The sequence below is a fragment of the Etheostoma cragini genome, chromosome 16 (assembly GCF_013103735.1).
Source record: "Etheostoma cragini isolate CJK2018 chromosome 16, CSU_Ecrag_1.0, whole genome shotgun sequence".
Taxonomy (NCBI): Eukaryota; Metazoa; Chordata; class Actinopteri; order Perciformes; family Percidae; genus Etheostoma; species Etheostoma cragini.
The window spans coordinates 14,432,765-14,458,609 of NC_048422.1; the positions used below are offsets into that span (position 1 = coordinate 14,432,765).

The following is a 25,845-nucleotide window of genomic DNA, read 5'->3' on the forward strand; positions in this document are numbered from 1 at the left end:
TTGCATTGTTTATTCCTATGCAGTAACGTCCACATTTGTTCAATGAAAATGTACCTAGTAAATATTTTTGAAAAGTCTATATGGTAAAAATAAATAAATGTGACTTCAAAACATTTTATATGGGCTCAAACATGTAGTACAAATTTATCTATCAGTTTATTTATATTTCTAAAAAGTAACATGTAGTTTTCAAAGTTGAAAAAGGGACTATATGAAAGAATTCTGAACACAGACAGTTGTATTGTTCAAATTGACAAAGTAGAACTAGCTGTACCAATGAATATTAGGGGTGGGGGGGGAATTGTTTCTTAGATGCATCGTGATTCTCTCATGAACAATTTCAATGCTCAATTCTTAATTATTAAAAAAATAATATATTTTTTTATTTAAAAGTTACTGTCTCCAGACATTTACAAATCAGAAAACAAAGTGACTGAAAGAGGATGGGATGACTGAGCCTCTGACATGGAAGATTACTGTGAGAGAAAGTGACTTTCACGAGCATGCTTAAGGCTTAAGCGTGGAATGACTACAAAATAAAACCCCAGTAGACTAAAGAGATTTCATTAAAACTTGTGACAAATACTCTATGTCAAAATCTAATCAAACTCAGATATATATGTTTTGTTTTTTTTGTCACGCATGGAAATGTACATAAAAAATGTTGCATTGAGATGCATCAATGATCGGTTTAGAATCGAATCGTTGGCCTCTGAATTGGAATTAAATCGAATCGTGAGGTGCCCAGAGATTCCCACCCCACAATGAATAGGATCCCATTTATTACTTCTTGAAGCAGTAACTAATGGCATTGAAACGCATTTCCAAAGCTTGAGTTGAAATTTATTTGATCTACCCTCCCGGTCTACTGCTTTGTTTTAACAGGTGCCATTACTGGCCATAAAGTAAAAAAAGTCAGTAAGTCTATAACATTTGTCTCAGGGCAACCTCACCAGTTTTTACTTGAGAAAACTATCACAGTATACATTTCCAGTATGTCTGAATGAGCATTCAGTTTGCCTAAAGAGGATCTAACCAGAGTGTATAACCTACTGTATCCTAAATGTTACAAGTCAAACTATAGCTAGAAAGCAGTTCTTTAACTAAACCCAGGATTACTACAATGGATATGAGCCCTGGCAAAACTAAGCAGCTGAAAGCCTGTGCCTGAGTCCTCACTGGCACAGTCTCAGTTTGGTTTACTGTCTGTCTGCTTGTGAAGGCTGTAAAGAGGAATCATGTGTGTGTAGTGCTCCAGTGGAACTGTTGGGGGAAACCACTAGTGCATCCATCGGGTTAGGGCCGGCATTCAGCTCAACCGCATTGCCCTGGCACTGAGCTGGATTTAAAACAGCGCCATCAGGACTAATGAGCAGCTTGGATGCTACATTGGTATGCATACCTAACGATGAGGTCTGCAAAGAGTGCTTACCAAGTGCTTGATTGGTCAGAATGACAGGTGAGTGGATGGTGTCGTTTGTCTTCAATGATGTGATTGGTTGAGCTGGAGTGATTATTACAGTGCTGCTGGACGAAGGCCCTGTGACCACAGGTGCTGTTTCCAAGGTATTGACAGTGTTTTCGATTGGTGGAACTGTAGCAATGGGCAACATCTGCATCCTAGACATTGCACTTACAATTGGTGGGACAGCAACTGTTGGCAATACCGGTTTCCTTGTGCCAGCGAGCACTGGTTGCATTAAGGCAGGGACTGTTTTTTTGACTAATGTTTTGTTGCCTAGTCCCATCTGCACTAGTGCCTGTGATAGAGCAGTGGAGGGTGCTGCAATATCAACTTCTGTCGCCTGAGGCTGTATGCCTGGTCCCGGAGTTGTCACCGAAACCACCTGCTGGGCAGGAAGAGAAGAATGCAAAGCTTGTGTGCCTGCTACCACGGGAGATAGAGCTGAGGACAGGGGTGTGGGAACTGATATGACAGGGCTGTGCAAGGCAACAGCGGATGGGCGGGGTAAAACAGGCATGGGTGATAGAGGGGCTGACAATGCAGGCAAAATGGTGGATGAACATTCAGCAGGCATGGGTATAGGCAGAGCAGACACTACATTTGTTTTACTGGTTAACCACGTTGAGCCCAGGCCAGAAGTTCCTGTTAGTTGAATTGGAGTGACATTTGTAGTGGTTGCTAGCAATGATGGACCAACAGCAGGTGTGCATGCTATAAAAGGAGACCTTACGGCTGGTACACCAGGCAACCTGGCTAGTGATTGGGGTAACACTGGTGCTCGAGGGGCTTCAGTGACATGACTTGACCCTTGGGGATGTACTGATGATCGAGTGGCAGTAGGCACTTGTTGTGGTGCAGGGCTAGAGATGATAAGGACATGGCTGCCTGGACCCAAACCCTGGGGAGGGACTACAAAGCGTGCATTGTTAAGAAGAATCTGTGTGCCAGCGGCAAGGGGCGTAGAGGTGTTGATGACTATCCTCTGCTGGATTGTCCCAGTAGAAGAAGTGGTGGATGGGGTATTGGCAGTTGTTGCCAAGGAGATGGGGTTTTTATTTAGAGCAAGATGAGAGGAAGATGAGGAAATGCTTTCCTCACCAATGCCACTTTGGATATTTGAAAGCTGTTGGATAAGAGTGGATGTGGAGGTTTGGGCTTGGCTACTCTGCACAGTAGTAGTTACCTGACCAGGAGAGTTGCTGGACACTATACTCAAAGGCATACCAAGTTCCTTCTTGATCACGTTTCCTGCAGGCAAAGTGGCAGCAGTAGAGGTGGATGTGGAAGAGCATGTTTGGGAGATCATGTTAAAGGAAGGGATACCCTGGAGCTGAGAGCTGGTGGTTGGAGAAGCGTGAGAGGCAAGCTGGGCAGAACAGCTTGTGATGGTATCTGAACTTGTAACCGGGAACAGTCCGATGGTGGTGGCTGTCAGACGGCCTGTATCTGAGACAGACATTCTTGTGCTCTTGGAAGGAGAACGTGACAGGGCACCTATGGTCTGTCCAATGGCTGTTGTCTTCCCTGACAACTGGATTTGAACCCCTGGAGAGACGCACAAGAGATATATTTTATTCAATCGCTACATAGATTGATAATGGGGCTGAATTTAGGCTATTACCGACGGCGCTTTAAAACAATATTTAAACTAGTAAATATTGCAGTATCATCACATTCTTTCAACTACATTATAAATTCTATAATTAATGTACACATTGATAATGTCCCATTGTTGCAATCTTTCCATATTGAATCAAACACAAGATACAGCAGACCATGGCCGCGGGAACATATTTTGAGTTGGGGGTGCTGTCAAGTTTTTGAGAGAGGCATTTTCACCCAAAGTTAAACACTACACACGCCACACTGCATCCATCACAACGCTCCACAAGCTGAAAAACTAAAACAAGAATAATTAAATCCAAAACCCAAGACAGGGCAGAACTAGGCATCGGTAACACAGGATATAGGGACAAAGTTACGACAATGGTACAGAATAGGCCATCTACAAGCTCAACCACTGAGCCACAAAATACAAAAGGTATAAAACACATCACTGAATTCAATTAAATCAAAAGTTAGCTGCCTCGTTGTCTGTTGCTAGCAGGGTCGCTGATGGAGTGACGGTGTAGAGGTGCTGCTGCTACTTCTTTCAGTTAAAGTTGCTGTTTTCTGACTCAGATCTATTAGGTTTTTTAGCCTTTGATTGATTTATGAAGAAACCCAAAATGCGCTTTTGTGTTGTGTGGCAAGCTAACTTCTGTACTGTTGACCCGCCGGGAATGATTCCACAACTATCGTCACTCATGAATGAATGTCAGAGGTGCGTAGCGCGCCTCGCTCTTGGCAAAATTGGCAGATTCATTCTGATCAAATTATATGTTTATCTCTTATCCCAACCCAATTGTAAAAATCAAACATTTAATTGTAATGAAAGGGAGTTGGTTAATATCAATAATCCAGACATTAAAATAAATGTATGCAATTTTAAAATATGGTTGTAGTCTGTCTATCTTTCACCAAGGGGGGGCTGCAGCACCCTCCGCACCCCTAGTACCTGCGGCCATGCAGAAGACATGAGATTAAACAAACCCACCTGAGGGCAGAGTGATGTTCTTGATCTTGGACAATGCTTCTGAGTTGACAACAGGTTGGTCTGTGGGTAATCCCATCTTTAGAGTCTGACTTGATAATGAAGTGGTCAGCAGCTGTCCACTAGCCCCTGTTGTTATTGCCTGCTTTGGAATGCTTCCCATAGAAGTGGTGGATGATGTTGCTGTGGGCTGACTGATGAACATGACTCTTGAACTAGTAAGTGATTTTGTGTAAGAGGGTGTACCTTTTGAAAGGGATACATTTGAGGCGAAGGAAGAAGAGGGAGAAACTAGGATGAATTTAGTAACCTGGGATCTCTCATCTGTACTGGGCCGTTTCACACCACCAGAACTACTTAGTGATGGGACAACAACAGGGTTTTTTACTAATGAAGCTTGGAAATGAGGACCAGCAGTAGGTGTCTGTGCTAGCTGGCCAATCTTTGTTGCAACTGTAGAACCAGCTGAGGTGTTGGAGCCTTGACTAACAGCAACGGTGGTGCCTGCATTTTGGCTTCCTGGGCCTGTAACAGGATTGCTACCAGTGACTGCAGTGAGCATGGGAGTTGTGAAAGTGGAAGGGGGCTTTAATACGGAAGGAACCTGCTTCTGATGTTGGGCCAATGAGATACTTGTCACTGCTGGGATGGTGCAAGGGGAAGTCTGAGCGGGAGCAGAAGGAGAGAGAGTCTGTGATGTCTTGGATACAAGGAAAGCTTTAAACTGAGGTGAGATGGTGATGACTGGACTGGTGGGCACAGAACCAAGCGCATTCTGGTCTGAGGATGTCTGGACTTTGACGATGCCCGTGTTTCCTCCTCTAGTTGTTACCAAGATGGACTGTGAGTCACGGATACACACAGTCTTAAGCTCCTGTTTAGGGTCTGTAGATTCATGAGGCTCAGTAGAAACTGCAGTAAAGGGAGTTGTGATGGGTGAGGGGTTTGGCGGGATATCTTGTGGTGTGCTAACTTGGGGACTGCAGACTTGTACGCCTTTTAGCCCAGCAGTGTTCAGGGCACCCTGTTTCAGATGAGGGGAAACAGAAGGAGAAGATGTTCTCACTGTCCTGGGATCTTTTAGGGGAGCCACATGCTGAATAGGGATTCTGTTTTCGGGAAAAGTGAACCCAGGCACATTGGTTGACATACAGAAGGGGCTGGCCACTTTAGAAACTGGGACCTGAACACCCTTAGATTGTTTATGTAAAGAAGACACATTTTCATCAGTTTTGTGAATGAGAAGGTTAGACGGCAGGATCACCAATTGCTGCATGATCTTCTCCCCTGTGTTCTGGTCCACGACAGGATGAATCTTGACTGGGCTGCTGCTGTCTTTCCTTACAAGGTGACCCAGCCTCTCAGGTACTTTGTACACCACTTGGACAGGTTTTGTTGGTACAGTCTGGGTTGGTTTGGCTTGTGGTGATTTAGGAAGAGCTGCAATGACTGTACCCATTCCTGGCTGTCTTAGTACTTCTGTCTGTTGTAGTCCTTGTGCCTGCATTTGTTGGGAGTTCTGCTGGGACCTGGATGGAGAACGTTGTGCTTTTGAAGGTTTTGTGGTAGTCATTGCAGAGGTAGGCAGGGAGACCAAAGAACCTTTGCTGTGTCTATCTACATTGTTGATCCCTGTAAAATCAGCAGGACGTTTCATTAAGGTCACTTTGTTTCCCACACTCTTAGCCAGCAGGGTGGGGATGGGCGTGTAGCCTTTAGGTAGTCCAGTGGTGGGATAGAGGATGGGGGTTTTGGGTGATAGTGAAGCCTGGGGTGGCACCCTTGCTGCCCATGCTGAGTTTGAATCCCTGGATTGATTTGATGGTCTCAGTTCAGATCTGGATTGTGGCCCAGATTCAGAGGTCGAAGTAATGCTACTGCTACCAGTTTGACTCCTTGGCAGCAGACTGACTTGCTTCTCTGTGTTGGCCAGAGAGTGTTTTAGGTGGTTGGGAGGTACGTAGGTCACCATTCTGTCTCCTGCAGACTCAGCCACATAGTCCCTGGTGCTAGCTAAGAACATAATAGAATTGGCTGTTGGGGATGCACTGATCAATTATCTATACAGGGTCAACAGAAAGGTAGTCACATTTATTTAAATCCATCTAGGACAGTTAAATACGGTCAAACTGTATAAATGCAGCCTTTAGGAACTTTTTTTTATCACTACATTACAGCAAGTAAAATTCAAGTGTTAAGATTCAAATTGAATTACTTTACCTCCTCTCCAAAGACCTCTAGGAACCATATGTTCAAGGTCCTCCTCTTCTGATCTTCTATAATGATCTGAGAGTGAACACACATCCTTTCCGAAACGCCTCTCTTCATCTTCATCATCCTCATCATCGTCTGATGATGATGATGAAATACACTCCTCACGCACAAAGTTATTGTATTCTGGGTGCTTCTTGAAATCATCAAATTCCTTCTTCAAACGAAGCCTGACGTAGACACAAGAGAAGAAAAGACTTTAGGGCAGTGATCAATAAAACAAAATCTTAGTCAACTACCACAATATGATTTTGTCATCTAATAGATTAGTTGGTTTTGTCGAAAAATCTGCAAAACTGAGTTTCTCCACAAAGAATCAGGCAAAAGCTCCAATTTAAATCTTGGGTTTACCAAAGAAGTGCTTCGTGAATAAGTCATTAAGTATGAAAAAAGCATAAGAAATGACTATGCGACTAAAAACTTTTTAGTCGACTAAGACCAAAACAAACAATTGGTCTAAACAACTAAGAGAAGCCAGCCCTAAAAAAAATGTCTACAGTCCAGTAATGATTTTATGCCACAAAAAGCAAATTAATCAAAAATCTGGTCATTATGCTTTGTGATGGTCAGCTAAGCTCAAACCGCAAAGGACTAAGAATTATTATCAGGACATCGCTTTGACAAAAAAATATATATATTCTGGTGGTTCGATTAAATTATCGTTTAAAATGTCAAATGAGTTGTACCTGTTCCTTTGGTAGGCCTTAACAAGTTTGGGTTCCCAGGGTGAAAGCTCATTCAGTAGTCTGATTAGAGTGCTGTGGAGGTCTTTCACTGCTTCTCTCCTATAATACCACCGACCCTGTCAGTTCAAACATGCAAAAGACACCTTAGTCAAGTCACAAAAAAATGTTTGACCACATTGTACTCTTCACCAAACAACTTCAATGCATGTATATTTATGTATGTTATTACACACACACACACACACACACACACACACACACACACACACACACACACACACACACACACACACACACACACACACACACTCTCACACACACACTTCTTGCTTTTCATATTTTGTTATATATTTTCATTCTATTATATTTTATGTCTATTTGTATTTACTGTTTTTCTTTCATTACCTCTAAGAATTGTTATACTATAATTGATTATATTTTAATATGTACCTTTACATTAACTACTTACTGTTTTTCTTTAATGGAGCCTCCCAGGTTAAGCATTTCACAAATTTGTACTTGTATAACCGGTGTGACAAACGTCTTCAATCAAAATAAAGAAGGCTTTGGAGCATATGAGTAAATCCTCTTGGTAGAACTACGATTGCCACCTACCAATCTCTTTTTAGTGCTCTCCAAGTCATCAAGCTCATCTTCTGTCTTACTGATCAGCTCTCGCAAGTCCTCAAGACTGGTGCATACCAACTACAGAGGAGAAATAACACATTAAGTAAGAAAATCTTGATAGAGAAAGAGAGACAAGAAAAAAAGAGGGAGAGAAGAATGGCAAGCCTTAAATCACGACTTTAAAATAACCTTTAAAGTATTAGTTATTATATATTAAATATATTAGACAGCATTAAAATCGACTGCTAAATAAATTTTATTTCAGCATGTATTTCAGTGTGTGACTACCTTAAATAAAGGTTCAACTGGAGGTTCATCTTTAATTTTCTTTGAAGATTCAAGCTTTTTTCCTGTCAACAAGATAACCAACATAACCATTGAACCAACAAGTTTTTGCTGAAATACATAAAAATGAAACATTAAAGAAAATTAGGATAATATCCAATAAGACATTGTGGCTATGAATGCACACAAATGAGCTTGATTTTATACCAAAAGAAACTATTAATCAAAGATCATTTCATCACTTTTTCTTACCCGTTTTATGTTTTTTCTGCTTGTCTTTTCTTTTGATTGTTGTGGCAACTCTCCGCACTGCAGACTTGGTAGTCCCAGCTGGGGACAGCCTCATCCTATCCACGTGCAGCTGCTTCTGCTCTCCTTTTCCCCTTGGCAGCTGTTCCCTCCCTTGCTTTTTCTTCCGCCTTTTTTTTTTTGTCCAGATTTTGTCATACACCCTCTCTTCACTTGAGTTTTGAGAACTCTCAGAAGACAACTGTGTTGCTGGACCTGATGTGCCACAGCAGCAGTCGTGCTCCTCAGATTTAACATTACTAGTTTTGTTTTTACAACAATCCACACAGGAAGAACTGTGATGTTCCTGACTGGGACTTCCTCCCTCCATTTTGATTGGTTTGGTTGGGGAGGCCAGATTCACAAAGCGAGCAGGTGACCTGCCTGTGTAGCTGTGCTCCCCAACACTTAGACAGGGCTCCTGTGTCTCTGCTTTAATGGTGCGCATTGAGCCCAACGAGAAGCCCTGCTCCTGTTTTAATGTGAGTCGCTTGGATTGATACTCCAACTCTACAGTCTCTTCCTTCATAATCACTCCCACACCACTTCCTCCAATAGGACTGGTATGTGAAAGGGATAAGGAGCTATTGTGTATTTTTAAGTCTCCATCAGTGGAATCTGATTCAGACCCTTCTTCCTTCTTCAGTGACCACAAATTAAACCTTTCATCTTCCTCTCCATTCCCATTTTCCAATTTGAAACCCCCAAGTGCCCCTGCTCTCCCCTTTCCTAAATCAGGAGGCTCTTCTGTGTCCATTGAGCCTCCATAACACCCCTTGTCAGTTGTAACCCCCTCTTCCTTCGGCCCATCTGATTCTTCTTCCTCTGTCTCTGCTTCGATATTAACCCGTTTGACCCATACAGAACGAAAAGGGAAAGCTGGGGGTGTGCAGGGGCTCTGGCAGTAGATCCTCAGGTCCGCTCCACAGAAATGTGGAAAATGTATATAGGCATTCTCCTTGCTGTCATAGCCCAAAATTGACTCTCTACATTCATGGATGGGCTGGGCCAGGAGAGCCTCCTGCACATATTTCTGTGTCTCATACACATGATCACACAGCCCCTTCAGAAGCCATACTCGCTGGTAGAAGGGCAGCAAGTGAAAGGGTTTCTCCTCCAAAGGACTCACCTCCCCAAGAGTGCTGAAAAACTGGTGGCAGAGTCCCAGCTGCTCAGCCCGACCTGACTGATCATTGGAGGCACCAACAGTTCGATACCAGCCCATAACCCGCTGCCTTAGTTCTGACTCCCAACGGCGGTAAGGCAGGGCAGGTCGGCGGTGCAGAGTGACCCTCCGCTGGGGTGGGGACAGCAGGGAAGACATGATTTTTGACAGGAGGGAGCTGCAGCGGGGCATCAACAAACACCGCTCCAGATCGAAAAATACAATCTCTGGGAGGTTAAGGGCAGTCTGAGCCAGACAGAGGAAGTGCCCTATAGCAGGAAGTTCCCAAAGTGTGTGCACAGTGTGGGGGGAAGCCTGTGACAGCAAAGTCTGCTCCCATTCTTCCACCTCTTTGGCTGACATTTCCTCTGCCTCTTTCTTCTCGAGCTCACGTTGCCTGAAAAGTCAGAAAATATATGTAGATTGTTGGCAGGACAGCCTCTTTTAATCTCTCTCAAACATTCACTTACCTTTTCTCCTCCTTTACCCTCTGTTGTTCTTCCAGCCGTAGGGCCTGGACCATGATAGACTCATGCCCACCCACAATGATGGTAGCCAGGCTACGAGGTGCCAACCTCCTCCTTGTGGAGGTGCCCCCTGAACCCCGTTCCTCCTCTGCACCAAAACGTCCTTTAGAAGTCACTGCTAAGGTTGTCCTCTCTCGCAGCGTCCTGGTTTGACAGAAGAGGGGAAAAAAAAATATCTACGCCACGGATTTAACCCAACAGCCAAATATTTGTTCAAAATGCATAAAGAATTAGCTTGTTGCCATTTTAAAACAAGTTGCTGAGTAAATCCCAAATCATCTTCGTGAGATCACAGTATGGTGCTGAAAGACTCTCATTCTTTCATTGATAATTATAAGTATTATAATACTAATAAATACTATATAGTATATAGGCATCTATAGTAACTCTATTATAGACACGTCACATTTATGCTATGTAGAAATACTAGGTGACAATAAAGTAATCATACTGCTAGTTCCAAAATCTGCATCTTATATTAAAGTAAATGTGTGTGAGCTAACTTTGCCAGACAAACATTTGTTACCCAGCAACATTAACTAATGATGCACATGACAAAGAAAAGACCCGTTAGGCCCTGTATTATTGCTGCTGTATAATGAGTTTATGCATTTGCCAACTAAGCAATATTTTCAACAGTGTAATTACATTAGGTATACCTGGATAGCAATGTAAGCTTCTGCTCTAGCATGATTTCCAGCTTTTGAGCCTGTTTGGAGATCCAGTGGTCCACCCCATGGTAGCGATAACAGTTCTCCAACATCAGCCTGAAGTCTGCAACAAACTCTGTTATGGTCTCATACTCTTGGTTGATAAACTTGTCCTCCATCCTCCGCAAGCACATGGACTGCCTGAGCTGTGCCTGACCCCGGCCCCGGACCCCTCCAATACCATGCTGGGCCTCCTGGTGGCCAATGGGATGGAGGAATGGACTGGTGATCCCTTTGTGCTTGTCCAAGAGAAAGCCAGTGAATATCCTATACGCTTGCTGTACCTCATAGTTCATATCCTCCTCAAAGCTATTGCTGTTGGAGGAAATGCACACCTCAGGCAGAGAGAGGTCACTGTTAGAAAACTCTGGCATGCCATCATTGCTCAGTGCAAGGCGGTCATCCTCAGCAGTTACATCTCCCCTGTAGCCAGTACAGTGTAATGCTGCCATAGTCTCAACTTCACTAGTGCCATTACTGAGCTTATCCTCCTTAATGATCAGGTCACTGTATTCAGTGCAGCTGCTCATCCATTTGGATTGCGTTGACATGATGTCAGAGCTTGGCTTCTGGGGTGCAGATTTTTGGTCAGTCCCAATCAGGTCTTGGTTGTGGAACAACGGGTGGCTACAAGATGCTGTGATCCGGTCTGTCATATCCACCTGATCCATGGTGCAGTCACCTATAGTGGGTAACAGGTGTCACCTATGGTAAACATTGATGTTGCAAACAAAACCAATATAGTTTTGATGCAAGGGAAAACTAAACCAAGACAATTAAACAGTGCTTACTAAGAATTTTATAGTGCAAGGTCAAAAGAAATAACAGCAGGGAGATGGAGCTTTCATACATAACATAACTAGGATCGCTAGGGTTAGTTTGGTGACATAACAATTCCTGTCATAGCAGGTGCTCACATTATTACAGCCACATAATGCTCTATACACTGGAATATTTATCATATTGTAATTGTGTTGGACAACTTGCAAGCAGTTAAACTCACTTTATATGCCTACTTAATCTTTGAAAACTTTTTCTTTTCCCTGGGTCAATGGCGAGCTAGCTTGAAGTTAACGTTAGCTATTAGCCAGCTAGCTAAAGGCAGTTGAAACAACAATAAGTAAACAAACTTTGTTACGCTTGGTCATAGAGAAACCTACAGCACACTCCCTTTTCATGTCCTGTCTCTTGTCACGTGCAAATTAAGATCAAAACAAACTGACCAGAGGCCGAGTTTGGCTGGTTAAATAACATACCTCGACGTTGTCAGTGCAACTGCAGACAAGACAGCTTTTAGCAAGCTTAGCAGCAACAACAGCTTGCTAGCTAGGTTAGCTTGCTATTGTCTCCAATCTGGGGCCTGCAATTGCTGCGTTCGCTGTCCATAATGAATCATTTGTAGCAATTAAATGTCTAGCAAATACAAATGTATGCAGACATCTCATGTCGTCAGCGCACCGAGTGATGTCAGTGACAGCAAGACGGCTAAATGAGCATTAGCCGAAGTAACACTGATTATCTGAATACAAAACAGTTCATCATCACTAGCCATTCAGCTAACCAGCTAGGTTTGCAAGTTGACAACTAGACAAATAAAAGAAATCTAGAATCACTTTAGAGACACATTTGCGCCATGAGTCAGATATAATCTGAAACCTATAGTTTATAAAAAGACAACCGACTACTCTGTCTGGCTTGCTTAGCTAAACACTAGCTAACGTTGCTGTGCCGTTCACTTCACTTCCACCCTGCGTGCCTCCGATGCAAATGTGCGCAGCCTGACGTAACTGTCTGACCGCATTTCACGCCAAATTGTTATTTTGGTTTGGAACTACTGCTGGCGCGCGCGCGCACACGCACACGCACACACGCACACGCACACGCACACACACACACACACACACACACACACAAATAAACCTTATTGTGATTGTGTCACCATCATCATTGACAGAAGAGCAACTCGAGATAGCGGTCATTAGAAAACAATAAAAAGATTGCACATTATCGACAAAGTCTGTAAAGTCAATATACAGTTAAAGAAAGACAGGGAAGTCTCATTCATAACTTCAGCGCTAGTGTCTGTCAATTCCAGAAGACACGGGAAGTCCACGTGCAGAGTAAACTTCAGCAGCAGGCACCATTTACTTTTAGCCGCTAGATGTCGCTAGTCACTAATCAAACGGCTCTGATCAGTTGGTTTTGGCCGGGGGAGACTGACTGCTGTAGGTTGAGGCGTGGGATAATTGTTAACCAGAATGCTGTTTTTTTACAAAAGGGCAGCAGGGCTGATTTTAAAGTTGCATCAGTGTAAGATGTGCAGTCGTTCTCTTAATACATCCATTAGTCATACATACGTGTTGCTGGGTTGCATGGCAACCAGGAAGCCTGAACTAAGAACTGATGGATCCCGATTTGGCTTGTTAGACCTTTGTGTATGTAGGCCTATGCAGTGTAATTGAGAGGGTTGGTTTTCCATTTTTAGCTTTGTTTCACCTTACAATTGAAATCTTAACAGTAGTTAATGACCTCATGTTATTGCCAACATTGCTCTGTGTAGTGAACCACAGTGAGGTGTGGTGTTGTTAACGCAACTCCAGTAGTCCAGCAAAATCTCCCCGTTAGCTCCTTCCCCTGCCCAGGTGCTTTATAAAAGGCCTCAGCTGGGTCAGTTTGCTTCTTGCAGGTCCCTTGTGGTGGTTCTCTGCTTAAGGTGGTAGGTATGGTCCCCATTGTTAGTCTTTCCTAGTGATTTAAGGTTGTCCACCTCAACTGAAGTCAGCCTTTTTGTGTTTTAGGTTCACCTGTTGCTGTTCTGCTTTACTTTGTTTTTGTTTCTTTAGTTTAATTACGTTTGTTTAGTTGAATAAATTTGGTTTGCTTGAGTGTAATTATTGAAATTGTTTAGTTACTTACGGGATTGTTATTTGTTTTGTAGATTTGATGTTTTGTTTCAGGTGTTTCTTTCTTTTGCCCCCTTGCTTTATTGGTGTGGCCTGGTTGTCTTCAGGTGGGTGGCTAGGTTATGTGGTGGAACCTCGCTCCCATTGCATGCAAGTAGGGCCTGGGATTCTTTGTGCCTGTTTTGTTTTTGTTTTATCCCAGACAAGGGAGACAGGGTATTCTTTCCCGTAGTCTGCCCCCACCGAAGCCCCAGCCCACTGATTTTGAGTTTATTGTATTTCATTAGAGTTGTAGTATGGTTAATTTTCTTATCTTTGTTGATAAAAACCATTTGTTTTACCTACTGTCTCTGCCTCATCAGTTTTGACCCTGTGCCCTAAGTATTTATTTTTTATAAAACATCCTAGGGTGCAAGCCTCCAGGTGGTATCGGTTCCTAAGTTAGTTCCCTTTTAGTATTTATAAGTACTTATTTCACTACTTGCCACATCTGCGTACCTTTAACCTGAGCAGAAGTGCAATCAGGAAGGACCTCTAGGCAAAATTGTTTACAGGTCTCTTTTTCAGCCATTGACTTGTAGGAAAAGCATAGGTGTTGTTAATAACGATGGCTCTGTTCAATTCACCACACTGCCAGTGTGACAGGATGCATGATACTAGGACCCTGAAACGGCTAAATGGAGTCAGCCATGTTTTACCTACTGACATGTCAAAATATCTAAGGGCTCGTGCTGTTTAATTGGAAACCATTGCAATGTAATGTGTACATGCTTGTGATGCCCTGTCGACAGTGTCTGTTGACCTACTTTATTTGAATTATTTTGTTTTTGTTTTGACAGATGATAAGCCTGATAATTAAATTAACAGGTCAAAGAAACGCTGTTCATGGAGGACAGACGTTTTAAAATTTGTATTAATATCATGAAATTAGACATTCTTATAGTTATCAAAACAAACTGCCACCAGACACATCTAGTGTATATAGTTTCTGCAAAGTAGAAGTCTAATGCTTTTTCCTGAAGAATTTTACTATTAATCTATTGGGGAAAAGAAGTCGTTCGCTTAGTCAGAGAGCTGTGATTAACATCACTAATTAATTTAGGAGTAGAAATGGTTTGCTTGACCACTTTGTGTAGAATTTCATAGTTCAGACATTAGTGTCAGTCATTGTAACAGACTTCCCATTTTACACTGAAAATAGAAGTCATCAGTCTAATGAAATCTTTAAGATACAGGACAAAATTACAAGCAGTTTTTTTTTTTCTGGAATCCAAATATTTAATTAGTTACATATCAATTATTATGACATGTATAAAATTTCAGATCACAAGATGAAGCAAAGAAACTCCTCAGACTGGAATATGCTGCAAATGTTTGAGGCTGCCACATAAAAATGACTGATTAAAATAAAAGAGAAGCAACTAAAATGGTAGAAAAATGGCATACAGACATCGATAATAGTAAGCATTCTAGAAAAATTAAATGCAACTTTTTTTTCTTCAATAGAGTGCAATACAAATAAAAACACAGCACTGAAGCCAAGCGTCCACAAGACGTCTAAAAAAGTGTTAGTACTGTAGATTCACGGAGGGCAGAGGATAGAGAGGAAAGGGGGAGAAAGTCACAGCAGAGAAATAAGGACTATAAGCTTGCCAGTCAATGCAGGGAGAAAATAATATTTGAACAAGATTGAGCAACAGTGGAAGTAATGCACATCACAGTTAGCTTTAAAGACCATAGTAGCATTTGTACTTGCATGTTGATTAAAGAGAAGAAAATCCTGAATGATTGAACAAAAACTAGGACATTACCACAAACAAACAGCCAACCAATGAAAGGGGATCTGAATGTCAACAGAACAGAAAGAAACTGAGGAGTACAGCAGCATGTTATCTGCCATTGTCCCAGCTCTACACTAAACATGGCTACGCCTCGAAGGCTCTGACAGGTGAACGTGATGAAGTCAATGAACGAGGGCTACATTTCCCCACAAAACCAACTCAAGTGTTGAAACTGTTTCCGATGCATTATTATCTGTCCAGATCTTGTGGGATGTTTTTAGTTTTAGTTCCTATCAGACCTGCCAACCCTGGACATTTTAAAGTACCACAACAGCACTGGAGAAAATGCAAATCTGTGTCGGCCACTCAAGATAGAAAACAGAAGAAGAAAAAATTAACTTGGGCTGTATAAGTGATGGTGTCTCAAATCAAACAGATAAAACGTCAAGATAACTGAGCGTGTGTGGGTGCAATGTAGATCGTCACAAGGTAACAATAAGCTTTTAGCTGTCCAGTTGTTGCGTAACCTGTGGCAATAGAGCAGCAGCTAAACAATAGTCAAAAGAGGTTATGAAAATATTTGAGAAATTATGTACAACAAAGGTCTTATAAAAAAAAATGCAATAAAAGGATAAAAAGGAAAAAAGCTAAGAAAACACAGTCCTATTCTGTAAGATCATAACTGTCTGACTTGATCTTCCTTGTTGTGAAGAAATTCTTATATTAGAATTTATGTTAAGCTGTTGAGTGTATTTCCAATATATGGGGGGAGGAGTTTCTCACTGGTGAAGCTGAATCCTCAGATAGTAACAGACCCAAACAGAATTAGCAGAGTATTATTATTATAAGTTTCTTTTCTTTTCTTTTTTACAGTTTTCAGCAGTGATCCAGAATAAAATCTGAGGAATTTAGCAGCCTTTTCTCTGCTTGGGGTGAACGTGTTAACATTCTGAGTTTTTCTTTTCTTTGTTAAAAATCTGCAGAAAATTGTGTGGAATTTTGCATCTTCAGATTCCACATGGCCCTGCCTTAAGAAAAGGTAAGCATACAAAATAGCTTAAAAAGTAGTGTTTCAAGGCAACTTATTGTTTATATTTAGTTCACAGCTGCCAACTTCTGCTCATTTGTATTTTCAGCCATGGACCATGGTAAGATGGACCTTATAATCTGGTGAAACAAATGAGTTCTTATTGTTGCCGTTTTGTTCTTACGTTACACATTTAATCCACACAAATCTTCTCACAAACACTATTCCAGGCTAAGATAATGCTTTTGTCATATGTCAATTTTATATGTGAAACCATATAAACACTGTTATCGAGCATATCCAACATAAACTTACTAGTTCTCTTTTTGTAACCAACTGTCTATGTCAAGAAATCTGTGTCTGAATTTACGTAATTAAGATCTACGTATTCAGCACTGCCAACAATCAGATCTGATCTCTCAAACATTTCCTTTTCCTGTCTTTGGCGCTTTTCAGTGTTAAAGTTCAGTGTCTTCTAGATGTAATGTGACAACAAATACCTCACATCATCCCGGCTGTTCAATCATCCATCAGACCACTTTTTTAAAAAAATTAAGGAGAAGCAGATCATGCTGGATACCTAAAGCTCTCCAGTTAACATTATACTAAATATAACAGAGAGAACAATAACAGATGAATATCTGCTGAGCAAAAAATACGCTAACTATCTTTGTGTAAAGTCCTGCTTGATTGTGGTTGCTTGGTAACACCAGGGATCAGTGTGCCCTTCTCAACGTCACTTAAAAGAACACCTCACGCTTTTCAAGCATTTCAGTTGCGCTGCATGTACATTTTTACTTTCCATTACATAATTTCTCTGCGAGAAAAATTACAAGGGGAAAAAACTGAACATACTTATCTAATGTACAAGAACAGTTCAGTTGGTGTTATCTGACGGAAGAAGTGGAACCATGAATGATTGTACATACATACAGTAAATGTGAGAACTTCCTTTATAAATGTCTTAACATAGATGTTTATTACATATTTGCAATATTGTAAGAGCATTCTACTACACTTATGAGAGAGATCTAGTAGTATGTGTTCTTGTACAATTGTATTTTGCTGACAAAAAGTGCCTTGCTAAAGAAAGATGAGAATTTGGTTAAGGTCCTGTTTGAGACTTTTAGTTTTTTGGTGCAATTCTTCACCAGAAATGACTTTCTTCAAAGCCGATTTTTTTTTAGATATTTGTTCCCGGCCTGCTCTACAGCCTCATGTCTTTGGTATGTTAATGAAGTAATTGCCTTATTTATATATTTATTTATTTATTAGTCTTAAAATCAGAATGAGTTGTGCGTGTTGATCATTGTTGCGTTCACTATATGGATGCTATTTTATTGGACCCAGAGATTTCGCAACAGGGCTGCCAAACTTTTGTTCTCTGCAGATCCACTGAAAATACCTCTGACGACACATTTGCTATACTTATTAGCTCAAGGTATGGCAATGGCATAATTCCAAGTGACATGAGCAGCTCGCGGAATGCTAGCGTGTGCTCCTGAATAACCGTTATCATTGATAAAGTGCTTCAAAAGGCATAAAACGTTGTGTGCTTCTTTTTTAATGTATAAATACATATTAATTCTTGACTTTCCTGATTTTACCTTGCCTTAACAGGCCAACTCTCAGTCCCAACATACTTGCTCATTCTGAATGTTTTGCAGAGGGTGTTATGTGTAGCTGACCAAAATAATGCACATATATGAACAGCTCAGCTGAGTGTTTTTGGTGTAAAACTGCATACATGGTACACAAAATGCGTACGGGTTGGCAGGAATCTAAGAGCTGATTTCATGAAATGAAATGTCAATTTATGTGTGAAAAAAAACTGTGGAAAAGCAAACAAAAAAAATTCTTGAGGTGGCTAGTGGGTGTGATTTGGGTCTCCTTTTGTGCGTTTGTAGAGAGTAGGGGTTGGGAGGTTAAAAAATGTCCTCGGTTGAATTTCAGGCTGGTGATGTTAATAGAGAAAGTCCAGGTACGACAGATGAGGTCAGCGTCTACTGAGGTTGTTTGTGTGTAAATGATTGTATACACAAATGGCTGTATGTGCAATAAACATTTGCCCGTGGGTAAGTACAGTATGTTTATGCAATGCATTTTTAAAGTGGAGCTCTAGGTACTTGACAGTATACATGGGTGCACAGAATGGATGTATGTATGGGTTCTACTTATAAATGTGATTTCAATCTCATCGGCCTTTGCTGTAGCCCGGATAGAACTGGTCAAGCAGCAGCTGAAGCGTCACGTTTTGGGTCATGACGTAGTCTTTGCCCAAGTCGTGACGACAGGCAGGGCAGGTGTACACATCCGCTCGGAACGACCGCTGTAGACAAGTCTGGGAAGAGAGGATGGCATGAGGACTTTTACACACAAATACAAGAATAGTATTTTTGAAAAGTAGTTGTTTAAATAAATGCATCCAGTCAGTACGCACCTTGCAAACATTATGTGAGCAGATGGTGGTGATGGGTTGGTAGGCCAGTTCCTGACAGCACACACACATGAAGATCTGCTCCATCTTCCGCAGGAAATTCTTTATATGTACACAGACAGAAAAACATAAAAAGGAATGAAGGGGATAAAGGAAGAAAGGAAAAACACAGAAAAATATATATAACAACCGCGGAAACCACTTTTACAAACATGTTGGTGAATCTGCCCTTTTACAGGCTAGATAGATAATCAGCTGCAGCACATTAAACAGCATGTAAACCTGTAAATGTCACTTTGATCCAGTTAGATGCTGGTAGGGTCCTTACTCTTTAAAATCACTGCTAACAACACACTGTCTGCCTGTGACATGTAGCTAGCGCTAGAGTGTGTTTACTTTGAGAATTTTTGTAAAACAGTGTTGAGGAGTCTGAGATGTGTTAGAATGTCACATTGTACTTGGATTCATACCGGTCCCTCTTTAAGGTGTCCCATGGCTTCATCCCAGAGTTTCTTGTTGGCCGTGTCCTCCCGGATTAACTGCTGCTGCTGCTGTGACAATTGGAAAGTCTCCTCTATCTTCACCCTTTTAGAGGGAGGCTCTGCTGCTGGTGGTGACTCTGGTAAAGACACAGAATTAAGACTGAAATATGCAGCCACTCCTGGAGAATTAAAGACAACAATGAAAATGAACATTTTCATTTAAGACGCTGGTGGGATATCAAATATTTAAGAGCCATCTTAAAAGAAGTTTCACTGCTCACGCGGTTCTCACCTGTCCTCTTCTTACAAGACTCAGAGATTCATCTGTAAAAGCACCCACCGTTATCGCTGGTTGTCTTCTGCTCTCCATTACTCTGTGGCTCCTCCTCATACACACTGGCCATTGGCTGCTCGTCTTCTTCTTCCTCGTAATTCTCTTCTTTTTCCTTCGTCTTGCGTCTCCGTGGTCTCCCTCTCCCGGGATAGTGCTTAGTCCGGCCCCCGCGACCAGGTCGGGCGCAGGCCTCCTTCTTTGTTTTGTTAGCCATGGCCGCCAAGTAGCCGGGTGGGTACTGCAGACAATGTAGTAAAACACATGAAAAAACATACTACACAGTAATCCCCCTAGGATTTTTTTCCAGGGGGGTGGTGACTCAATCTACTGTCAGCTGTTAAAGGACGCAGGTAAGGGAAACAAGAAATAGAAACAGAAACTCTCAAAATGAAACAAATGAAATATAGACACTTTATGAACCATACACACACCTTGCAAACAAAATATACAAATAGAAGACTGTCTTAATTTTACGCTCCACAGAGCCTACGCACATCTATGCGCTCTCGTGCCCAGTGTAGCCAGTTTCATTGATTATAGTGAAAGTGTAGTGTTGGAACATCTGCTCCGCATTAGTTAAGTATACAATGCAACCAGCCAAGGTTAAAATGAAATGACCTTTTTTTTCTTTTTTTTTTTTTTTTTTAAAGTGGCCTTTTGAGGCTTTTATTTTCACAGGACAGATGAAGACAAGAAAGTGAGAAGAGAGGGGGGAATGACAAGCAGCAAAGGGCCGCAGGTTGGAGTTAAACCTGCGGATGTTGTGTCAAAGAGTAAACTTCTATAAATGGGCGCCCTCTCTACCAACTAAGCTAACAAGGCCACAAATGAATTGAACGTTTAAAGCCGAAGAACAAGAAGCAAATTGCCTGTACGTGTAATAACAGCTTTATCTTGCGCATCTCACGCACACGCACGCACACACACCTGAACAGCAAGGCCCAGTTTTTTGATCCTCTCCAGTCCTTCAGGTGTCCATGGTGCTGGTTCCAAATCGTCCCGTCTCAGGAGATACCGCCACACCAGGTAACCACACTTCCCAATCTCTGGCCAGTACTTTACCACCTAAAATTCACACATTACACACCAGAATAACATTAAATACTGCTCCGCTTCCCTACATTTTGGACATGGTACAATTACACTGTTGCCCGTCCATATTTGTAAAGGGGTCTTTGTAGTGGCTTTGCAGATCTGTTTTAGACTACAAAATAATAAAAACTAAATTGTGTGGCTGTACCTTGTAAATACCATCGTAGCGATTTCCCTCTTCAGGAGCATATTTGCTGATGCGTCGACCTTTGGAACTGCGTACCACTCTTACTGGCTTTCCCGCCCGCCAGTTCCTTGACTCTGCCCCGTCTTTGTCATTTAGAGGTGCATCACAGTTTAAGGCCAACGCCCTGCAGGAGTCAGGATCCAAGAGTTATAAAGACAAGACAGAATTATGTTGATCAAGTCTGACTAAGGATTAGGAATGTTGATGAAAATGTCAGTTATTGATTGTTAAGAAGTTACAGTTAAAACTTCAGAAAAACCTGTTAGCTTTCCTTTTGTCTTGATATGTCGTACCTGTTCATGTGTGTCAGGGTCTGGTCAAAAGAGTGCTCTCCAATCCGTTTGTTTCCTGAGAGGTCACGACCCCCACTGCCTGTGTAGGTGAACTCATCTCCCCGGTCCTACAGCAGGTTATTGTAACCATAACAAAGTGATTGGCATACTCACATAAAATCCCCCTACTTCATACTTGCCTTATCTAAATCTACCAGAGTAACAATAGAGAAGGAGAATACTAAAACATTTGGTTAAAAAATACAAATAACCCACCACTTCATCCTCAAAGCCCCCAGCCAAAACCAGCGAATAGGAGCCATCGTTACTGCGCCCGTGGATACCACCAACATGCGGCCTGTGAACACCTGCCTCACTCACCTGAAGTGGACAGAGGAAAGCCATTGTTGATAAGGGCAGTGACATAATACATTTCATATTACAGAAAGATATGACAATACAATCCATAACGTCATAACATTGAGAGTCAAGTATAGGATGAGACACCACAAACTGCTTTATCTCTGGTCAGAGTATACCGAATTCATTTGTGCACTATACAAATGGCTAACCTGAACTCGGAATTTCCAAGTGGCTCCAACTGGAATACCGGGTATGGGTCCATAGTGGTTCGAAGGAACAATTGTGCACTCCTTGGTACGCCCCACACAGGCCATACCCTACAATCACATAAAGGACAACAACAAAGAATGTAAGCTGCATGCACAGAAATACAATAGCATGTCCAAATGAGTGCAAATACCTTTACATCACATGCAAATAGTATGTAGGAGCAGAGCTGCTGATGTGTATTACATTCAGAAAATCATCAGAATTCCATTTAGGAGGCACATAAGATTACTAAAGTGAGAAGACAAAGAAAGAAGTATTTCATTTAAGGGTTATAAAATTGCAAGAATAAATGCTGCGTGACTCAAAGCACTTAAATATGCCCAAACACACAAGCCAGACTGTTTTCAATTAGTCCACAGAGAAAGGGAGCATTCACGTAAAGAAACAAGTTATTTTCCATTGGCAGTTCGAGGAAAGTGGCTAAGTCATGCTTAATGGCATTGTTCACATTACACCATGGAGCAGAGCGTCAGGGAGACAGCCAGGCCCGGATGGAATTAAGCCACACAATATCTCAAAACGTTGCCATGGAAAGACTCAGATGGTTTTTTTTTAAAAACAATTTTAAAAACATGTCAGCAGTCTTCCTCGGTCTCATTTTGAACCTCAGCAGCTAGCATGAGATTATTTAAGTTTCTGCCAAGTAAAAAATCTAAATATAATTTTGCGCTTGCAAGTAAAAAGAGAGTTCATAAGTTATATTCTGAGTATTTGACAAGAGCTTGATTATCAATAACACATTAATATTTATAAAAATGTAAGCATTTGTTAAAAAGTGCTAGGACTTAAACCAACATTAATAATCACCTCTAGAGGCCTGGTCTAACTTTAATTTGATATTAAGTATTATTGACTGGATCAAAAACTTCTAATGTGATCGTTTGATTTGAGCAAAGAAAATAAAGCTGTTTCTAATTCGGGCAGTATTAAACAATTTCAAAGAAGGGACACACATACCTCTTCACATTAAACAAGCAAAAGTCTTTCAGTGTAAATCTGTTGTCCGGAGCATATGCAGGCTACTTGAGTCTACATGGGCCCAATAATTGCAGACTTTTGGAAAATCAATCTGGAAAATTAATGCTGCTGAATAATATTTTCCCACAAACTACTTTTTTAATATTTTTATTTATAACCTTTGCTCATCAAGGCAATAGGATGAGTCGTGTCTGTGTGTGTGTGTGTGTGTGTGTGTGTGTGTGTGTACCCTAGGGTCTCACCTTTCCCCAGTCCCTTTGACTCTCAGTTGTTGCAGAAGGCATCTTGGCTTTCTTCTTGCTGGCTTTGAGTTTCTCTCCGGCCTTAACAACCTCACTGGTGTCGTTCTTGCAGGTGGGACAGTACCTGGCCGAATAAGAGGCAATCATTTCTGTGGTTGTGTGTGTGTGCGTACATGTGTATGTATGTGCGTGTGCGAGCGTGCGTGCGTGTGTGCGTGTGTGTAAAGAGCAGCTACAAAGCTTTTACTCAAATGAGCCAGAAGGCAAAGACACTAAACTCTGGTAACAAGTGCCCTAAAAAGAGATGTTGTACTTAAACATTTAAATTCAACAAATACCAGAAATGTGCAACAAAAAAAAATGGTTAGGAAATGCTGTCAGTCAATTTCATGTTTAGCTTTTTGCTGATTTAGTTCCATTAGGCAATATATGCAATACACGGAAATGGTGGGTGGCATCTTACTCTTTTTACACTCATTTTCTTTCCTTTTTAAAAATCCACACCCTCATTTCTGTTAAACACTTGAAGCCGCTGCAATAGATAAACTCACACCTGCATTATTAAAACATTAAAACCTCAATCACCACTTAATTACTACTTGAATGCACTTCAGCTCATACCAAACACCATTAATCAACCTTCTTTAATTGATTGTGAAGTACAGTGTGTGTGTTTTTAAAGGAAACCTGTGTCTAAACTGGGTACTTTTTCAGAAAGTCTACTCTGCACTGAAACAGTAATGATACCCATGAATGAACTTTAATACCAGACATTTGAAGATTGTATCCTGCCCAAATATGCACTACTTATGCTTTACTTTCTTACTGACAAGCCTATGCTGCATATTTCAAGCCATTGGCAGAGAAACACAGCTGAAGCCGCTGCAATAGACAAACTCACACCTGCATTATGTAATTATTAGGGTTTAAATCACAAAGTGGTAGAACCCTTCTATGTTTGTCTGTTTTAGTTATTATAATTATTTGTTATCTTTTACGCCGGCTCAAATTCCAGTGAGCTGGAATGAGCTAGAAACATGAAACTTTGGGGGAATAACTGGAAATGGTGTGCATCTGCTTCTATAGAAATATGAACCCAATCGGCCACATAGTGGCGCTGTAATTAAGGCTTTAAAATGCAAACATTGAAAGGCCACGCCCCCACACCGTAAGTCCAATTGACTTGAAATGTCCCACACAGGTGCAGCTTACTGTGCTCTACAACAACCCTTAAGGACCATTAAAGGCCGCCTAGAAACTTTTTCCGCCATTTTGTATTTTTTTCTTAAATACATTTTTGAGAACTCCTACACCGTAGCTCTGATTGCCAACAACTTTGAAGTGAATCATCAATGAATCAAACTTATTAAAAGTTCTATAAAGCATGTCCAAACAAACTGCAAACAAATGAATGCAAACTGCAGATGATATAACACAAATCAGGTTATAAATGACCAAACGTTTGTCCAATCCACACAAACCCTCCAGGAAATGTCTACATAATGACCTCACATAAACACTGCAACTCCCATTCAAATTGACCACTAGGGGGCGCTTTAAATGCACAATAACTGGACGTGGAATTACACAAATCAAGTTTTGAGCTTGGAATTGCAGCTTGCAACTTTTTAAAGCAATTATTTTTGTGTTGGTCATCTGCTTTTCTCACATTGTCGTGACCTGGACTGAGCTACATATTACACTGAATTGAAAATAAATTGACAAATCAGTTGTAGATATTTTAAGAAAAGTGCACTGTTTGTCCAATCACCACAAAGCCTGCAGGATGTGTTTTATAAGGACGTTGAACCACATGTGTGAAATAACTTAGAAGTTGCTAAACACCATTAATCAACCTTCTTTACTAATTGCTGAGTTACACTCTGTCTCACCAGTCCTCGTCATCTGGGATGGTGGCCAGTGGCGGGTTGAGGCAGTAGATGTGGAACGCCATGTTACACTCGTCACACAGCAGCTGCATGTGAGCATCCTGCTTGCCGCCACACACACAGCAGGAGCAGAAGCGACACTCTGCTTCGGGGTCAGCCTTGCAGTGCTTGCACTCTGGCCCGCTCTTACCTGCAAGAAGGAAACAATCATACCTGCATACCTTCAAAGAAATTACGGCCATGTTTTGCCCCTATTCTCACTGTGCGTGCATGAGTGTGTGTGTGTGTGATCTGGTGCATACGTTTAAATTGTCCATCTGAAGCAGAGAGTGCACGGGCTCCTGGTTTTTCCACCTGGTAGATTTCATCCAGAAAATGAACTTTACAATCCCCGATTAGATCTCCAGGACCACTGGAGGGAGGGTGAGAATTGAAAGAGAGAGAGAGAGAGAGAGAGACACAGAGAAAGATAGATGTTTGTAAGGAAAACCAGATTTGGAAGATGAAAAGATTGGTTACTGAGCATGTTACAGAGAGATGGAAAGAAGTCACAAAGACAAATGTTACACTTTATCTTGGTAAGCAACAAATACAATAATTGGCCAAGCCAATATTCTGATAAAGAAAATCCCCCTATTCCCGACACATCACCCTCCCACCTAAGAAGGAAGATCCTCACCCCAGGAGGATCTTGACTCGGAGCTCTTTGTTGGTGCGGGAGGCTTGGTTGATGGTCTGAACCTCAGCGTCAAACCAGAAGCCCCTCTCATCTGGTGTCTCCATATTGTAGTTGACCATCACATGCATGCCCACCTGGAGCTGGTCCCACCGCAGCAAGGTCCTGGCACGGGGTCGCACATCCACCGGTCGCATCTCAACCACACCGTTCTCCGGGTAACTGAAGAAGAAAGAAGAGAAGCAAGAGTGGTTGAGGTTCATGAAATCTGTATGCCTGCACCTCATTTTTTTTT

The 25,845-nt window shown here is 41.6% G+C and overlaps 2 protein-coding genes across 4 annotated transcripts in view; both read right to left on the reverse strand.

Moving 5' to 3' along the window:
• Positions 1–476: 476 nt before the first annotated feature.
• LOC117959506 (uncharacterized protein KIAA2026) lies at positions 477–12,408 on the reverse strand. 2 transcript variants are annotated; one of them, XM_034896689.1, is made up of 11 exons: positions 11,874–12,408; positions 10,567–11,299; positions 9,851–10,051; positions 8,180–9,777; positions 7,931–7,992; positions 7,631–7,720; positions 7,016–7,131; positions 6,279–6,499; positions 4,062–6,071; positions 2,272–3,010; positions 477–1,848 (listed from the first exon to the last, which is right to left on the reverse strand). In XM_034896689.1, the coding sequence occupies exons 2-11, from the start codon at positions 11,286–11,288 to the stop codon at positions 1,200–1,202; spliced, it is 6,408 nt and encodes a 2,135-aa protein (XP_034752580.1). In that variant the 5' UTR covers positions 11,289–11,299; positions 11,874–12,408; the 3' UTR covers positions 477–1,199. The 2 variants fall into 2 exon arrangements, with proteins under 2 accessions (XP_034752580.1, XP_034752579.1); XM_034896688.1 differs by having other exon boundaries at positions 480–3,010; positions 11,874–12,407.
• The window catches only part of LOC117959507 (E3 ubiquitin-protein ligase UHRF2-like), a 37,027-nt gene continuing 17,956 nt past the window's right edge, over positions 6,775–25,845 (reverse strand). The window contains exons 4-17 of one of the 2 annotated variants that reach the window (XR_004659951.1): positions 25,554–25,772; positions 25,177–25,286; positions 24,878–25,064; positions 22,986–23,109; positions 21,705–21,812; positions 21,409–21,513; positions 21,154–21,260; positions 20,822–20,984; positions 20,509–20,646; positions 19,588–19,819; positions 19,236–19,384; positions 18,769–18,867; positions 18,176–18,669; positions 6,775–6,785 (exon numbers count right to left, since the gene is read on the reverse strand). Coding sequence is in view for 1 of the 2 variants with exons in the window: in XM_034896690.1 (XP_034752581.1) it covers positions 18,523–18,669; positions 18,769–18,867; positions 19,236–19,384; positions 19,588–19,819; positions 20,509–20,646; positions 20,822–20,984; positions 21,154–21,260; positions 21,409–21,513; positions 21,705–21,812; positions 22,986–23,109; positions 24,878–25,064; positions 25,177–25,286; positions 25,554–25,772 (1,888 nt within the window). In the remaining variant the exon portion in view is untranslated. Of the gene's footprint in view, positions 6,786–18,006; positions 18,670–18,768; positions 18,868–19,235; positions 19,385–19,587; positions 19,820–20,508; positions 20,647–20,821; positions 20,985–21,153; positions 21,261–21,408; positions 21,514–21,704; positions 21,813–22,985; positions 23,110–24,877; positions 25,065–25,176; positions 25,287–25,553; positions 25,773–25,845 lie in introns of those variants that run through there. The other variant, XM_034896690.1, reaches the window with a different exon arrangement.

What these genes read in the sequence shown, in the direction of transcription:
- LOC117959506 (XM_034896688.1), bottom strand. Translation starts at nt 11,288, where the DNA reads ATGGATCAGGTGGATATGACAGACCGGATCACAGCATCTTGTAGCCAC. An exon ending in AGGGTAAAGGAGGAGAAAAG is followed by an intron (nt 9,778 to 9,850) that starts GTAAGTGAATGT and finishes CTGACTTTTCAG; the next exon opens with GCAACGTGAGCTCGAGAAGA. An exon ending in GCAGAAAAAACATAAAACGG is followed by an intron (nt 7,993 to 8,179) that starts GTAAGAAAAAGT and finishes TCTTGTTGACAG; the next exon opens with GAAAAAAGCTTGAATCTTCA.